We start from the raw sequence: 13559 nt of genomic DNA, 5'->3' as shown, positions 1-13559 counted from the left end.
TAGAAAACTAACTTGGGGTCTAGTTTAACACCAAGATCATCAACCAATGTAATTCTCTCAAGAGAACTAACGCACAGTGTGAAAGGAGCCAGTACGGGGAGAGCGAGAGTGAAATGAAATGTCCTTATAATGGACACAGAGCTTAACATCATCCGCATACATAAGTACTCGAGTGTTTGTTAATACAGAAGTCAGGTCATTTTAAAGAGTGTGGAAAGTAGAGGGCCTAGATGGCTACCCTGTGGTACTCCAGAAGTTACCAAAACAGCTGAAGGTAAGGCGTTTTTGAAGAGGACTCTTTGAGACTTGGAGCACAGGTAGCTAAAAATCCATCTCAAAAGATTAGTCTGAAACCCTAGAAGGTCAACCTTTTGTGCAAGAAGAAAGTGGTTTACAGAATCGAATGCCTTACTGAAATCAGTGTAAATAAAATCCGCCTGCAAGTGAGCTTGGGAGCCTTTGATGACAAAGGTAAACTCTAAAAGATTAGTGGTTGTTGATCGTCGCTGAGCTGAAGTTATAAGTGATTTGCAGAGATGCAGAGCTAAATTTTCTCAAACATCTTAGGAATATCGGATAGATCTGAAAATACTGTATGGACTAGAACAGCTTTCCTGAGAATAAGATGTTTGAAACAATGTTGCAAAAAGATCGGCAATTGCCGGATTATTGTTTGCCGACGTATTTTCAAATGATATCAGGGTTGGACAAGCGGGCGTTCTACGCTTACTGTTTACGAAGCTGTAAAACTGTTTAGAGTCCTGTGAAAAACGTATCCTTCATCGAGATACGTAGTTCCTATGGCTTTGAGCATTGAGAACGGATAAATTTAAACAAGCTTTTACGTAATGAGAAGAGAAGGACATAACAATTTTCTGGACATTTTTTAAATAGTCTTGATTATAAGTTCTTTAGACTGAATAACCCTTTGGCGAACCAAGGAGGCTTCCTAGATCTAATCGGACAGGAGAGTTGGACACTAATCAAAAAGTGTGTCAAGTTTAGAGCGGACCAATCAAAATCCCTAATGAGGCTATTAAGTAGGATGTTAGCAGTTTTTACGTATGGTGAGCGGAAGTGCTCTGGTTAGCAACGTTATGGTCGGATCCGAGACAAAGCATAGATAAAGCAATCGACCCAAGGAATTATTCCCATGGTTGAGACAGGGACAGGTCTAACAGGGCACAGGGACAGGGCACAAGTTTGTTAGACTCGTTAACCGAAAACCAAACAGTACAGTATCTTTACCAGATAGCGAAGTAGAAACAGCTGTTAAGGCGGACAAGTGCTGCTCGTGTATTAAGCAAGTGACATAAATATAATGACCGGGAAGAATCAGTCTTACACACAGGAATTCTAGGTCTTATGAAACCTTGACTGTAAAATGCTCCGACGTGAAGTAAGAGTTTACTGCAATCAGAACGCCTCCTCCACGCCGAGACGAACGATCATTCCTATAAATTGTGTACCGATCTGCCAAAACTTTGGAACTAAGAATGTCCGGCTTTAACCAGGTTTCGGTAAACACAATAACATGGGATGAAAATGTGAAACTATCCATAAAAAGTTTGCTAAGCTCACTACGTAACCCGCGAGCATTTTGATGGGCTACTAGGAAGGATGTCAGTTTTTTGACTGAGAGGAATTTCAGTGGGGAGGGGTAGATGGAACAGAGGAGTAAGGAGCACTGGCCTGACTATCGGAAGAGTTATGAGGGGAGCTATTTTTATACCCTGGTACTCGAAGAGTAAATAGGGTATACTGTATGTGAGGTAAAAAAAAAAAATTAACACACAAAAGGAAGCGCTGCCAACCCCTCCCCTAGAGCCGCTCACTGCGCGAAGCAGAGGAATGAGAGAATGAGACAAGTAAACAAAGCTGCTGGAAGGGGAGGGGAGAAGCCCCTGCAAATTAACCTATTCATTCTGGCTATAAAGAGAAGGGTCAGAGTATTTCTGGCTTCAGACTGGAAAGCAAATAACTGTCGTTATTTAACGGAAAAATACGGGTTTTTAGGGTTGGATGAATAATTTTAGCTCAGCCGTCTCTCCATAGATTTTTATGAGCAATGCATTACAAGACGCCCAAAAGCGCACCTGTACATAAAAAGTGGACACTGAAATGAAACCAAATGTGAAAAAAACGCGCTACCTCTACAGAAAACGTTATAAAAAATAACAGATTTTAGAAATTCCTAACTAAAATTCAATAAAAAATAAAAAATGATCATTAAACCATTTCTAAGCCGCACATCTTTCAGAAAAAGTTAATCTGGATCGAAGCGGCAAAATCGTGTCGAGTAGTGTAATCATTATAATTTATACTAATACGTACTTGACTTAAAAGGTTCAATATTACATCGCCTTCAAATTGTTCCAAGCAACACAGGAGCTGTGGTACCCATGGTAGCCAGTAGGATGGTGGAATCCCAGAAACATATTTCTCCAAAGTGCTTATGAGTGTATTGGTTGTGTTATCATAAGACAAAAACCACAAAACTTTGGCAATATATTTCCTAGTCTTGCTTTCATTTTGGTTTCTGCATGCATGCAAATAACATATTAATGCATTAGCAGCTAATGGCATTTGTTTGTCCTTTAAAAATATTTGTTCCATATAGTCTCCCCACATAGCCCACGCTTTTGTAAGTCCATCATGTAGCTGTGCAGCGGCGCTGAATGACTTGCCAGCTTCTTCTGTACGCCCAATTTGAGCCAATAATAATCCCTTCAATGCATAAAATTCCGCATTCATTTCACCGGTAAAGTACTTTAGGTTTGTCGACTCAATGACTTCCAACGCTTCATTAATTTCATTTCTTCCGGATGTGGATGGCATTTGAAGGTAACATTTTACTTGTTGACGAATTTTCTAAAGTGGATGAAAGTAATTAAATGTTATTAAACAAATATTTGTTTGACTTAGCATATATAAAATAAATTTTCGACAGTACACATCAAACGTATACTGCATAAGTTTTTACAGAGAAATGTAAAAATATTCGATGCGCCGTGTCGGAGATGATTTTGTTGTTTGTTAAGCCACTAACCATATATGTTAAGCCACTAACCATATAGTATAGTAGATTCACAGTTCAGTAGAAGCGAAACGTCACCGCTCAATGTGCGTCTCGGAGTCCCAGGCCTCTGCCAAAGTCCCAGCTACAAGTATTAGTGCGTGTAGAACACGCAGCTAGAACCCCCAGTTACATGTGTATTAGTGCGTGTAGAGCACGCAGCTAGAAGCCCCAGCTACATTTGTATAAGTGCGTGTAGCCAATGATTTTTTAGCGCTCCAAACCGGTTTTGTCTTGATTCACACGGACACTGCAAGTAATGTATGTGTTGGTGCGCTGACTTTCTGAACTGCGATGGAACGAAAATTCGTTTTGATGATATGATTTTGTGTTCGGGGCTTGGAGTATGAACCTGACCTGCCGCTACATGTGCAGAATGAGGGGTGAGGGTTGGTGGACGGACCCTTGGGGGTTGGAAAAAAGAAATATACCAATAAAAGTTGTTATTGTATTTGAATGCTGTAATTGTTTTAAATGCAGATTTTATACTGCAAAATTGTATACATATTATGGAAACGCCGTCGCTTCTCGACTTCATTGCTGCCGTATTATCAACATTGTTACCAAATCCATCTTTTACAGACAAATCTTTTCAGATACATATAAACACATATATATGTACATATGTATATATGCATACACATATGTATATATGTATATGTATGTACATACAACTTTTCAACTGCTGTTCTCGTCGTCGTTTCTGTTCTCGACTTCATGTGCGCTTTAATTGTTAGCGCTTGAAACCTTTTGCATTTTTATACCCGGTACTCGAAGAGTAAATAGGGTATATTGTATTTGTGCGGATAACGGTTGTATGTAACGCACAGAAGGAAACGTTTCCGACCCCATAAAGTATATATATTCTTGATCAGCATCAATAGCCGAGTCGATTGAGCCATGTCTGTCTGTCCGTCCGTCCGTCTGTCCGTCTTGTTTGTCGGCTAGTTATCAGAGACTATAAGAGCTAGAGCCACCAAATTTTGGCACCAGACTGCTGTATGCTCACACTGAAACCAGTGTATTTCAAAAATGAGCCACGCCCCCTTCCGCTCCCGTAAAAGGGCGAAAACCTCCCAAATCGATGGGTGGGTCTATGTGGATTTTAGTGCCTTGCTTGGGCATCAAATTTGAGGTCAGTTGTCCAAGTCTCGATTTGCCGATGGGAGTCGGAGGAAAATGTGCAAGTTTTAATGTGTGTGTACATGTGCAAGGCAGCCGCCTTGCCAGCAAACATGTCTCCATGTCCCGTTCCGTCAAAACTTCTTGCTTGTTCACACCGTGACTCTGAATACTCTAATGGGAAATATTTGCATCGCAAAGTCGATTGCCGCAATTCATTATTTGTATACATATTCAGATGTTTATATCCGTTGCCCCTTTCATCCTAAATTATATATAAAGCATATAAAGGTCACACAAAAAAAATTTATTTTGATATTGAGGGGCAAGCTTCTTCATAAAGTCTTGAGGGTTTTCATTTTGAATGGTATGTCAGCTCACAAGCAATAAAAAAAAAATGCAAAAGGTTTCAAGCGCTAACAATTAAAGCGCATATGAAGGCGAGAACAGAAACGACGACGAGAACAGCAGTTGAAAAGTTGTATGTACATACATATACATATATACATATGTGTATGCATATATACATATGTACATATATATGTGTTTATATGTATCTGAAAAGATTTGTCTGTAAAAGATGGATTTGGTAACAATGTTGATAATACGGCTGCAATGAAGTCGAGAAGCGACGGCGTTTCCATAATATGCTTACAATTTTGAATAAAGCAGTATAAAATCTGCATTTAAGACAATTACAGCATTCAAATACAATAACAACTTTTATTGGTATATTTATTTTTTCCAACCCCCAAGGGTCTGGCCACCAACCCCCACCCCTCATTCTGCACATGTTGCGGCAGGTCAGGTTAATACGCCAAGCCCCGAAAACAAAATCAAATCATCAAAACGAATTTTCGTTCCATCGCAGTTCAGCAAGTCAACGCACCAACACATACATTGTTTGCAGTGTCCGTGTGAATGAAGACAAAACCGGTTTGGAGCGCTAAAAAATCATTGGCTACACGCACTTATACAAATGTAGCTTGGGCTTCTAGCTACGTGTTCTACACGCACTAATACTTGTAGCCGGGACTCCAGGCAGAGGCCTGGGACTCCAAGACGCACATTTAGCGGTGACGTTTCGCTTGGCCCAAGTTGAGAGTCTATAATACTATTTGGTTAGTTGCGAGGTGGGCAAATTCAAATTTTGTATGAAAGCCAACAGAAGTGAATTAGTTGAAAGTGGATATGGAGCTTGGAGGACAACAATTCGTGGAGAAAGCCCCAGGTTTCTGTCGAACTAAAAACAGGGATGATTTCTTATTGTTGCCATTTGCAAATTTAGCGCATCTGAGTACTGGGCTTTAAAAACATAAGTCTATTGGATTGTCATGCCTATGAACAACGAGAAGGGACGTGTGAGACGCTTCTTACGCGTCACAACTTTTATACCCGGTACTCAGTGCAACAGTACCTTAGCGGTTTTATCAAATTTAACAGTTTTTCTTTATCTGTTATCTACATCTACACTGCAGAAGCAGAGTGTGAATGAGAGAATGAGCCAAAAACAAATAAGAGGCTGCGGGACGGGCTGGGTTTAGCCACTGCAAATTAATTCCTTCATTCTGGCTATAATAATGATCCAATCTGATCCCAATTCGGTGATCTGATAGATATGGTCCTTCCCTACGGAATGGCGTTTTTATACCCGGTACTCGAAGAGTAAATAGGGTATATTGTATTTGTGCAGATAACGGTTGTATGTAACGCACAGAAGGAAACGTTTCCGACCCCATAAAGTATATATATTCTTGATCAGCATCAATAGCCGAGTCGATTGAGCCATGTCTGTCTGTCCGTCCGTCCGTCCGTCCGTTCGTCTGTCCGTCCGTCCGTCTTGTTTGTCGGCTAGTTCTCAGAGACTATAAGAGCTAGAGCCACCAAATTTTGCATCCAGACTTCTGTATGCTCACACTGAAACCAGTGTATTTCAAAAATGAGCCCCGCCCCCTTCCGCCCCCGCAAAAGGGCGAAAACCTCCCATATCTACAATTTTGAAGATAACAGATAAAACTTAAAACGCCATTCTGTAGGGAATGACCATATCTATCAGATCACCAAATTGGGATCCGATTGGATCATTATTATAGCCACAATGAAGAAATTAATTTTCAGTGGCCAAACCCACCCCGTTCCGCAGCTTATATTTGCTTCGCGCAGTGTGTGGCGGTCTGCCCCTGCCGTTCCTCCGCCTTAGCCATAGCCGTGGCTAAACCCATCCCGTCCCGCAGCTTATATTTGTTTTTTGAAAATTCTCTCATTCACACTCTGCTTCGCGCAGTGGCCGCACACTGGCCGTCTGCCGCTGGCTCTGCCGCTGGCTCTGCCGCTGGCTCTGCCGCTGGCTCTGCCTCTGCCGTGAGTCTGCAGTGTGTGGGTCTAGGGAAGGAGGCCGAGCTAAAGGAGCGTGTTGGTGTGAGAAGTGTTGTAGATGTAGATGACAGATGAAGAAAAAATTTAAAATTTGACAAATAACCGCTAATGTACAGATGTAGTACTGAGTGCCGGGTATAAAAGTTGTGACGCGTAAGAAGCGTCTCACACGTCCCTTCTCGTTAGTTTTATTTTATCTTCAAAATTGTGAATACAGCAGAATACAGCGGGGCTCATTTTTTAAATACACGTGGAACAGTGTGAGCATACAGACGTCTGGATGCAAAACTTGGATGCCCTATCTCTTATGGTCTCTGAGTACTAGGCGCTCATAAGGACGGACAGAGGGATGGACGGACGGACAGAAAGACATGGCTCAATCGACTCGGCTATTGATTCTGAACAAGAATATATATACTTTGTGCGGTCGGAAACGCTTCCTTCTGTGCGTTACATGCATCCTACTCTTCGTGTACCGGGTATAAAAATGGTCAATCAGAGCCAGTCCATTTGGAAATGTAACCTAAATTATCTAAAAACAAGCCTTAAATACGGGAAAAGTAACTCTCCCACTATAATACTCAATCTGAAATATAGCTCATAGAGGCTTCAAATCGAGTAAAAACTGGTTGCCTAATCAGTATAGTGGATTGGCTCCCAGTGAGAGAGTTTGGCGTTGGCTCTCTTGAGCATTGAACGCAAAACGACTCTCGCAAAAACAAAGTTTTGTTTCCTTTTCAAGTCTGCTTCGTAATTTCATGTGTGCGGTGACACATCAATACATGATGGCAATGCGTGTATCCATTCTCGACTTAATATGCGCCTTCATTTTTAGCGCTTGAGACGTTTGGCACTTTTGTGTTGCTTCTGAGATCACATACCTTTCCTTCAAACTTTATGAAGAAGCTTGACAGAAAAAAAAAATGATTTAAATACATTTAGGACGAAAGGGATAAACGGTTATAAACATATAAACACATAACAACAATTGACTTGGCGTTGCAAATATTTTCCATTGTATTCTGCGTACACTGTGTGAATAAACATAGAGAGACACACACGAGACTACGAAACCAACTTGAAAAGGAAAAACAAATGTCTCCACTTATAACTCTATGTAGTCAAATTTGCACTTTTGAATCTACAAACCAATTTTATGAAAATGTTTGTAAACTGAAATATGTACATAATTATATAAATTATCCATAAATATTCATAAACTATAGCATGCAAACAAAAATTCGAATGAGAAAACATGAGTTTTATATTATTACCTGAAAACAATCGACAATAGGAACAGATGGTATAGTGTATATTCTTGATAATGTCTCTTGACAAACTCCAGTCAAGTTATGTTTTCTAGCAATTTTTCCAAAAGAAATTATTGCTTGAGCAGATGCATGCACGCCTAGCATTGTACTTCCTTGATCTGCTTGTTGCTCCAGATGTTGGGTTATTATTTGGTAGTGATGTTGCCTCCAAGTAAATATGTCGCTCCAGTGAGACAAATCATCGGAAATGATTGGTAAACGGTTACGCCAGGTTTTTACGATAGCTTTCATGTCATGCAACGAAGAATTTCGTGATTGGGCAAGACCTTGGTGAATCTGACTTGCTTCGTGAAGTTCCATAATTTGTTGGGAAGCTTGAAGGTATGGCAAATGAATATGTGATACAATGTTTGGTAATCGTCGCCACTCCCGAATGCATAAACTAGATGCAATCTCAACATATCGCTCAACGCTTCCTGTTTGTCTTTCTTCTTGGTGTAATATAGACAAATATCCTTTGTATAGATTTAATTTAAAACCCTGGTGTTTTAAATAACATTGCTCAGTTTTTGCTAAAGCATTTTTCATCAGATTCCAGTCGGGGACACGCCAAGAACTTTCAAGTATAAGAAACATATTTTTTTCCTTATTTGATTGAGCATAGTCCAATAGAATATCCCACTGGTTAAGTTCCTTTGCACATCGCATCCAGTGTTTTTCCCATAGTAGCAATTCACTATTTATATTTGTAGTGACGAGTCCGCTGTTTAAATCTTGCTTGAATTTGGTCATTGCTAGATCATAAGCGCCTTGTGCTTCTTCGAAAAAGCCCATTTGTTCATATGATACAGCTACGTTTGTTTCCGGATAATTCGCAAACTTCAGCCATAGGCCTGCCCACAGGTCTTCCTCATGCATAGCTGAGTACATTTTTGACAATGAGTCATATATATTATTTGATTGATGTATATCCGATTCAGTCTGATTTGTTCCATCCTCATTATTGGCTTTATTTCGCATTGATTGTGATACTGCCAAATTTTCCAAAACTAATATGGTTCTGTGCCACAGGTTATGCGATTTTCCCAGGTAAGTTAATAAGTTTGGTGGAATATATATGGATGGTGTACACTTAGTCAAACTCTCAACAAAAGTATTAAGCGTACTTGGAAAACAATCTTTCTGATTAACATTTGTTCCTGACGAAAGAAATGGTATTATTTCTTTTGTTATATTGTACCGTTGATCTTCAGTAAATATATTCCAAATACGAGGAAATATCGCTAGCCATACACTTTCAGCTAGTTCAGTATCTACATGACATAACTGAGAAGTCGCAACAAGCATCTGATCAGTACGTATATTTCGATTTGCTTCAAGAAATTCAGATTGTTTATAAATGAGTTCCACCAAAGTATCACGTCTGGTCGGTAATATTTGTTGGCAGTCATCTTTGCGGACTGCAGTAAATTCAAGTTTTAAATCGATATCAAACACATCATCTTTATCATCAACGCTCTGGACATTCTCGAAAGATTCGGATTGAGAAGATAGAAAGGATACAAATGTATTATCCTGAGTTTCAGTTGAATTAACTGGAATAACTGATGTTATACTAGGTATTTTAAAAGCTTCATTGGAACATTGAATTTGAGTCATCGTATTTGCTGTTAAAATAAGCAGCTCAATGCATTGTTTAATCCAATAATGAGAACCGATTGTGTCCCAGGCTTGAGAACAAATTATATACAGCAATCTGTCATGAAGCCTCCGACGCATGGAAGAATCTAAAATCTCGAAAAATTTGGCGCGAATATGTGGATTTTGAAATCTTAGGCCATTTAGAAAGGCTCCTTCCAATTTACTAGTGAGCTCGGTTTGTTTAAGGACTTCATCTCGATATATAAAATTTATAATTTCCAAAAACTGCACGTTTAATTCAATGTTCTCAGCGAATTTCTTTTCAACATTTTGCATTAATTTTACTAGTAGTGCTGATTTTTCGCGAATTGAAGGTACTTGGGTCATAATATTAGGCTCTTTAGTTTTGACCCAGTCATCAAGCATTTTAATTATACATTTTATAATTTTTACTTCTGAACTTTTTTCGATTAGACTAACCAAAATTGTGCCTATAAAAAGTTTTCTGATTTCCACACTCATTATAAATATTCTGTTTTTTATCAATTCCAATGAAAGCACTAAAAGTTCCAAAGCTAACGAATTTGAATCTGGAGGTTGTATGTTTACATTATTACTAGTAATAACATTTATGTGATCTTTTGTAAGGCGATTAAGAACTCTTATAAATTGGACTAAAATTCGATCGATATAGCTGTGATTGTTTGTCGTGCACGCTTTTAATATCATCAGCGTGCCGAAAAGAGACGATGCATTTGGTTGCGGACTCTTTTCATAAAATGTAAGGTTGTCCGTTATCATTTTACTGATTGCACTATATAAGATGTCGAGATCATCATGCTTATGTTGTGCGTCCGGAGGAAAGATTCCCATTAGTCGTGTGAGAAACATATGCATTAAACGAACAATACGTGTATTTTGATGTATAATACACAAAGATAAACCTCTTTGAACTGGTCGTACAATAGAAACCAATTGTTCTGAGCTTAATATCGTAGTTAAGAATGTTAGAAAATCAATTCCGGTACAAATATTATTCAAATTATGATGAGGTGTTTCCACTGTAGCAAGTACTTTGTCAAGCCAGTTAAGTTTAATATCAAAAGGTTGAGGCCAAATTTCAGGACGCATTGCCATTTTTAACAGCATAACACATCTAAAAATAAATAAAATGTAACATTTTATATTTATGTAGGCACGAAATCTGAGGCAATAAGTATGATTAACGAGAAGGGACGTGTGAGACGCTTCTTAAGCGTCACCACTTTTCCCCGTACTCAGTACTACATCTGTAGCTGAGCGGTTTTTTTGTCAAATTTTAAATTTTTTCTTTATCTGTCATCTACATCTACAACACTTCTCACAACAACACGCAGAGGGATAGACGGACGGACAGACAGACATGGCTCAATCGACTCGGCTATTGATGCTGATCAAGAATATTTATACTTTGTGGGGTCGGAAACGTTTCCGAGTCGATTTAGCCATGTCTGTCTGTCCGTCCGTCCGTCTGTCCGTCCGTATAGAATAAAGAAATTAATTTGCAGTGGCTAAACCCACCCCGTCCAGTGGGTTTACCGGGATAAAAGTTGTGACGCGTAAGAAGCGTCTCATACGTCTCTACTCGTTTACATGGTTGACTTGAGACAGGGACAGGTCTAAAAAGCCATCAATAAAGTCATGCCGTGACATGGGCACAAGGTTATTAGACTCGCTAACCAAAGCCCAACCAGTCCCTGGCAGGTTGAAATCATCAAGAACTATTATATGATCTTTATCAGTTTTTAAAGCGGACAAGGGCTGCGAAGTCGTTGGAATATAGTTAACAAAGACTATAAGAGCTAGAATAATAAAATTTTGGATGCAAACTCCAGATACACCCTTAATTTTGTTTCAATGATGCGAGAAACCAGAAATCGGATAATCATAGAGCGTGACCATATCTACCAGAATGCCGATCTGGTTCCGTAGAGAATAGCTATATCTATCAGATCCCCGATCCGATCAGATCGGATCATTATTATCGTATATATTGACTGAATAGGCACCCTATATATAGGCACACTGCACGACAGACTGCGAGCGAGATAGAGAACAAACAAGCTTACGCCGTGCCGTGAAGTTAAGCCATTGAAAGGTTATTTCTTCATTCTTGCTATCTGATGATCTGATTTGATCAAGAATCTGAAAAAGGGTAGATATGGCATTCTCTAGGCAAATAAAAACTGCGTTCTTTATTTTCTTGTATCGTCAACATTGTGAATGCCACAGATTTTCGTCCTGTGTGAGGTCGGATAAGGGCGGAACAAGCTTTTGAAAAAAACAGATTCAGTGTTCTGGCACAGCAGTATAGATTTCGGGAACTATGAGCCAAGCAAGACAGACGGACAGACAGAATCGCGAACCTGCTATACAATTTCAATTCAAGATTATTTATTTACCTTCGAGATAAACTTTCTCCAGGTGATATTATTCCAGCTTGAGGGTCATTAACTTGACATGCTAAACGGACTAAAAAATTTAGTACCGTATCGCAATATGACTTATCAATGGAACGAAGAACGTCCTCAGTTTTTGCATATGATCCAACCCCTGTAAAAGTATAATATATGTACATATTAAATAAAGCCATCCTAGGAAGATAAGTAAACTTTGGAGAACAAAGCTTTTAGCAGATCGAACGTTACAGAGTGGGGCCTCAGCCGGAAGGAGGTGACAAAAGCCGAAAAACGTTTGAACGCTTTGGATATAAAAGTCTGTTGCAGGACAAAATCACGTAGAAACCGAATTTTTACCGTTTTCTGCGCGAGGTAGAGTCGCTTAAATTTATATAAAAACCAAACGGTTCAAAAGCGCAGATAAGGACTTCACACAAAAACTAAGATAGAGTGTACATAAAGAATATCGGGGAAAAAAATGTATGTTTGTTATTTCAAGTCAAAGTTGAACGAGATGGGACTTGTGAGACGCTTCTTAGGCGTCACAACTATTATACCCGGTACTCAGTAGCACATCTGTACCTTAGCGGTTTTTTGTCAAATTTTACATTTTTTCTTCATCTGTCATCTACATCTACAATACTTCTCACGCCAACAGGCTCATTTAGCTCGCCCCCTTCCCTAGAGCCGCACACTGCAGAGCCACAGCAGAGGCAGAGACGCGTCAGAGGCAGAGGCAGAGGCCGCACACTGCAGAAGCAGAGTTTGAATGTAAGAATGTTAAAAAAACAACAAAAGCTGCTGAAGCCACTGCAAATTAATTTATTCATTCTGGCTATAATAATGATCCCATCTGATCCCAATTCATTCCCTACGGAATTGCGTTTAAAGATTTATCTTATCTTCAAAATTGTGTATACATCAAATTTTCGTTTTTTACGTGGGCGGAAGGGTGCGAGGCGTAATTTCAAAACACTCTTGTCACAGTATGATCAGCCATCTGGAAGCAAAATTTGGTGGCTCTAGCTTTTATATTCTCTGAGATCCAGGCGCTCAACAAGACGGACGGACAGACAGACATGGCTATATCGACTCGGCTATTGATGCTGATCAAGTAAGATGCTTTATGGGGTCGGTGGAAACGTTACCGTGTTATATACATCAAGTTTGGTGAAGAAATACAATATACCCTATTTACTCTTCGAGTACCGTGTATACTTAACTTTTCGAGTACCGGGAATAACGACTATCTTAACGAAAATGAGATTTATTTATGTACATATGTAAATAAGAGTGGTCACTACTTTCCTTGTACAGCGGATTCTCTTGGGGTTTCAGCTGATTTCTTTCTGTGCTCTAACAAATCAATTCCCGGGCGTTTAGTTGAGGTTTCCCGAATCATTTCATCTTCGGATCCATCAATTTTAGCTTCCCGTTCATCTTCTTTAATGCGATGCAGTTCCCATTTAATAATAACTTCTGCTAAATCAACAGCGAGCTTTTTGTGTTCAATAGACGCAGTTGCAGGAAACCCAAGACGTTGCATATAGTTAATCAAGTGTTGCACTAGCTGGTGTCTTACAGGAAAATAAACCTAAAATAGATGCAGAATTAATATATAAATATGTATAAAAA

At 39.3% G+C, this 13559-nt stretch overlaps 1 protein-coding gene across 1 annotated transcript in view; it reads right to left on the bottom strand.

Annotated features, from left to right (window-relative positions):
- LOC117892167 (transcription-associated protein 1) overlaps positions 1-13559 on the bottom strand; it is a 95426-nt gene that overhangs the window by 6391 nt on the left and 75476 nt on the right. The window contains 4 exon segments of the mRNA XM_034798233.1: positions 2335-2871; positions 7849-10642; positions 11928-12078; positions 13233-13518. Coding sequence (XP_034654124.1) covers positions 2335-2871; positions 7849-10642; positions 11928-12078; positions 13233-13518 — 3768 coding nt within the window.

Source organism: Drosophila subobscura, chromosome E (assembly GCF_008121235.1).
Source record: "Drosophila subobscura isolate 14011-0131.10 chromosome E, UCBerk_Dsub_1.0, whole genome shotgun sequence".
Classification (NCBI taxonomy): Eukaryota; Metazoa; Arthropoda; class Insecta; order Diptera; family Drosophilidae; genus Drosophila; species Drosophila subobscura.
The sequence above is the reverse complement of the archived record's forward strand: the minus strand, read 5'-3'. Positions and strand labels throughout refer to the sequence as shown.